Source organism: Eurypyga helias, unplaced genomic scaffold (assembly GCF_000690775.1).
Source record: "Eurypyga helias isolate BGI_N326 unplaced genomic scaffold, ASM69077v1 scaffold38365, whole genome shotgun sequence".
Lineage (NCBI taxonomy): Eukaryota > Metazoa > Chordata > Aves > Eurypygiformes > Eurypygidae > Eurypyga > Eurypyga helias.
Genome location: NW_010251468.1, coordinates 5,063 through 9,659, shown reverse-complemented (window position 1 = coordinate 9,659; position 4,597 = coordinate 5,063). Strand labels below are relative to the sequence as shown.

The following is a 4,597-nucleotide window of genomic DNA, read 5'->3' as shown; positions in this document are numbered from 1 at the left end:
AAGAGTGGAAATGTGTATGAACCTTAACACTTGAGCTGTGAATGTAGAAAAGTACTGTGCAACATTATATTTTTTCTAGCCTGCAGAGAGCCAAAGATCTCTGACCTGGTGAGACAGAAAGTGCTTCCAATGCAGGTTCAGTCAAGGTGAGAATGCAATATCCTCAACTACAGTTTAAAGAACAAATGTGCTGGCTTTTCCCGTCCTCTCCTTTCCACCCTGTGCATTTAGCCTGCCTGAGCAGCCATTCCTACAACTCCACTGACAACTGAGCAATGAGAGCTGCTGGGAGGGGAGGTCTGTGTAAGCACAGGTTTGCAAGCTGCTGGGGGCAGCTAGGAAGGAAAGCACAGTCAGAGATGTGCCAGCTGCTGAACAATGCCAGAATTAGGATTGCAGGCGTGAGAACAGTCTGAACAGTTCCTTGGAGCTAAGGATGTGTCCTAAAATATGAACGTGTGCCATCTTAGTGAAGAAATGAGTGGGGAGAGCACAAGGCAAGAAGGATGTATAGCGATATAATCTGGTCCCATTAAGTTTCACTATACAAAGCAATAATGCACAATTGATATAAAGTTTGGCTTGGAGAGGGCATGGGGGAGAGGAGGAAGTAGGAGGGGAGGAAGGAATGAAAGAGCAGACCCTGTCTGGTTTTACCCTTCTGCTGATTTCTTGAAATAATCCCAATCTGAATTAGTTATTCTGGAATGTTTAGGTTCATTTTTGTCGAAGCAGTAAATCCTCATTTCAGTTTTTTACTTGCAGTACATGATTCATTTATTTTTTGATGCAGTGCAAGAACTGTCCTCATCTTTAAGAACAGCCATACCAGGTCAGAATAAAGGTTCAGCTCAAGCTATACCCTGTCTCTGGCAATGGCCGGTAGCAGATGCCTAGAGAAGACTTTAGGAATAAGGCAAGCATGTACTTCCAAACTATTATCCCACTCTCCAGCTCTGTGATGTCTGGTTGTAGAGATGGCCTTGAGAAGCCATCGGGAGGCTTTGGTATCCATCAGGGGGGTTTTCTTGCTTACATTTCTCAATTCACTTTTGAACACAGGTCTTTTTCTGCTAAATGTTTCAGATATTAACACCAGCTGCATGAGAGTGCATACATGCCCCCCACCTCCATAGCATCATGATGGCATCTCATGTTCGTGGACTGTTTTTATTCCTTGAAGGAAGATCTCCATTTCGTAGGTTAATAGTGAGGCAAAGTGTGGATTATGCAATATTACAAGGTCACGTGTGAGTAGGGAACGGGACCCTTGCAGTCTGACCACAGCAGCTCTCATCCTTCTTCCAAAATACAAGAAACTTGCCATTGCTTTTGTTCTTAATAACTTTACTTTCCTTGAGTGCTGTTATGTATCACCTCACAGATTCTGTATGATGGAGGCAATCTGTGTCTCTCTGTGATCAAAAATGGAATTATCACATGGAAAAAACCATTTTTATGGCTTTTCTGGATGCAGGCAGTACCAGAAATATCAAGGGAAATTAATTTCCTGACGAATTTCTCAGATGTAAATAGTTTTTTTCTGTAGATATGTGCTTTTAAGCATTAGAGAAAGGGACATGCTCTAAGTGAGGAAGATTTAAGTATGACTGTAGTCAAGCTTATGGTCCATATCTAGGCTGGTGCATATATTTATATTTCTAATTATGTGCCATGTTTCAGCTAATCAGTGCAATTTCTAAATGGAAGCTTAGTGATTATTGAAATTATGAAATCTCTGTAGTGAGGTAATTAACTGTGTTAATTGCTAAATCAAGCAACTTTATCAACATGATTTAATCTGAATCGATTCCTAATACTGCCTATTTAAATGTTCACTAGAGAAAAGATGCGCCTAACTCCTCTCTAGTGAGAATTAATTACAGCAATGTCAACTTCCAGGGTAATTTCTTTATTTAAAAACATGGTATCTCAGTCCTTTTGTGAACGGCAAAAAATGTTCCACATTCAGAGGCAACTGGTTGCAATCCAGAAACTGTAAAATGAAAAACAAAAAGAGACACAAACAGAAAATTTATAAACATATGTGTATTTATATATGTGTGTATGTATATATGTAAATAAAATAGCTGGGATGTAAATGGGAGTATTGCTAAACTATGTTGGAATGGTATTTTTGCCTTATTCTTTCATAAGCAAACTTCACGTTTTTACATAATACTTAACACAGCTGCTGATAAAGCTATGGTTAATGATCACTTTTCTATTATCATTATTATCATCATCACTGTTATCATTATTACCTTGTGTTCTTTGTGCCTTGAAACAGGGAAACACCTTTGCATCAACTTTACTCATCTGCATTCAGCAAGCAAAAGCTTGAAATCTACCCAACCAAGAAGCCAGCACTGCCCTTTGGAGACCTGCCCCCGGGGTACCAGCACCTGCACACTCAGCTTCAGTACGAGTGCATTTCTCCCTTCTACCGCCGCCTGGGGAGCAGCAGGAGGACTTGTCTGAAGACAGGAAAATGGAGTGGGAGAGCCCCTGTGTGTACTCCAAGTGAGTCTCCACGGGAAAATCCCCAAAATGCACACATCTGCGGGTGGATGGGGGAACAGGATGTGTGTTCATCTTAGAAAAGGAGGGAGTGCCAGTGGTGTAGGCTGCCTGTGCTTCCACCTGAGAGATAGGAGCAATAAAGCTTGGAGAATATATGGCTCTTGCTAACCACCAGGAGAACTTGTTCAGTTGATGGTGAAGTGCTTTCAGCACTGTAATTTGTATACCCTGCTAAGGAAGGGTTCAAACTCTACGTTTGAACAGTGCACACGATAAGTTCAGATAAAATCTTATCCAGAACTACTGCACCAAGTAAGTCAGGGTAGGAACACCAGAAGATTCAGTGCAACTCATTGTGGGCAGTAGGCAAACTGTGAAAAGAAGATCCTAACATCAAGCAGACTTTTCGTGGTGTTGTTTGTGGCTTTGCTTTGAGAGCATCTCTTGTACTGAAAAGTGCTTCATTCCATCCTTTTCACTATGGGCGTGCAGACACTACATCCCAGGAAAAACCAGAACGTCCTAAGGGAGACTGAAAAAACGTCACCACATGATGAAACTCTCTCAACTGAATTAAACCTTTCCTAATACAGGAAGTGTTACCCCCGGTCTGAGCACAGGTAGTATATTCCTAGAATAGACAAGTCTGTTTTCACAGGCACAAATTCACCTGTGCTAAGGTCACTTCTAGGAGAGGACCTCACAGTCACCCTGTGACTGCCTCGGGTGAGTTTGAGTGCACTGCAGGCTTTATAGTCTTTTATTATAAGCAAGAATCAGGGGTGTTCTTTCCATTTCTTTATGCAGTCGTCTCATTATAGTGAAGCTTGGTACGGTTGTCATGAAAATTCACCTGCTCAGGTGCTAAATCCACATTCCTACTTCAGTCAGAAATTCAGATAATGGAAAAATTGAAAGTGTTGTTTCAAGCTATATAAAATACTCTCATAATTTTGCATGTCAAACACAGAGGTTAATTAGAAAGCTGTCCCTCATGCTAACCATTGCAGTTTGGCTTCTTTTGGCACATCCTAAGAAGGAATCAAGAGGGATATTCTGATTCTTTGGTGGGGAGAATGTGTTATCTCATTCTTGGTTCATGTTTCCTCAGTCTGTGGAAAAGCAGAAAACATCACCCTTCAGAAGACAGTGACTTCTACCAGGTGGCCCTGGCAAGCAGCAATCTATCGGACAGCCAATGGGGTGAAGGAGAACAGTCTCCGGAAAGGGACTTGGATCCTTATCTGTAGCGGGGCCTTGGTGAACGAGCGCACCGTGGTGGTGGCAGCTCACTGCGTCACTGATCTGGGCAAGACCATCGTGCTCAAGACAGCAGAGCTGAAGGTGGTTCTGGGGAAATTCTACAGAGATGATGACAGGGATGAAAAGACCATCCAGAACCTACGGGTGAGTAAGTCTGGGAGTGGAAAATGATGAGCACAGACAGATCTTGATCATAGCCATTTTGATGGGGAGAAAAAGTGTACCCTTTGAGTAATATATTGGTTTACACACACTGTTCTCTGAAATGCATATCTGCTGTCATGGCAGTAGTATCTACTGTCAAATGCAGAGCAGTCACAGCACAAGGAGGGCTCGTGCTGTGGTTCACGGAATTCCCCTGATGCTGTCCAACTCGTATGTTCACCCCCTAACACAAAGTAAGCAAAGAGTTCAGGTTCCATGGGCCATAATGTCTTGAGTGAAATTGCCAGAAAAAAAGTACAAGAGATGCCAGCTACTGTCAGAAGTGATTAGCATAAGTTATGAGGGAAACACCTCTGCTCTAGATCCTGGTTTGATGCCATGAGTGCATTTCACATCTCAGCCCCAAGGCTGCACAGCTCTAAACTCAAAAAAAGTTTGTCTGACTCCAGCTGCAAAAAATAGCACCTCAGGCTCACCAGAGGGGTTTGCTTTTTTCAAGAACAACTAGGAAGGTTGAAGTCAAAATGAGGAGAAATACAGCAATTTTGGCTGTGTGTTTCTCTTTTTCTGGAGTGAGGGCATATGTGGGTTAATGAATGGATTTTATCCAAGAAATCATAATAATTATTTATTTGATTTGATTCTT

General features: G+C 42.1%; 1 protein-coding gene across 1 annotated transcript in view; it reads left to right on the top strand.

Moving 5' to 3' along the window:
* The window catches only part of LOC104509938 (inactive serine protease PAMR1-like), a gene marked incomplete at its 5' end in the record, with an annotated part of 28,780 nt that overhangs the window by 22,780 nt on the left and 1,403 nt on the right, over positions 1 to 4,597 (top strand). Inside the window, 3 exons of the mRNA XM_010152039.1 lie at positions 80 to 146; positions 2,291 to 2,523; positions 3,635 to 3,930. Of these exons, the coding sequence (XP_010150341.1) occupies positions 80 to 146; positions 2,291 to 2,523; positions 3,635 to 3,930 (596 nt within the window). The remainder of the gene's footprint in view (positions 1 to 79; positions 147 to 2,290; positions 2,524 to 3,634; positions 3,931 to 4,597) is intronic.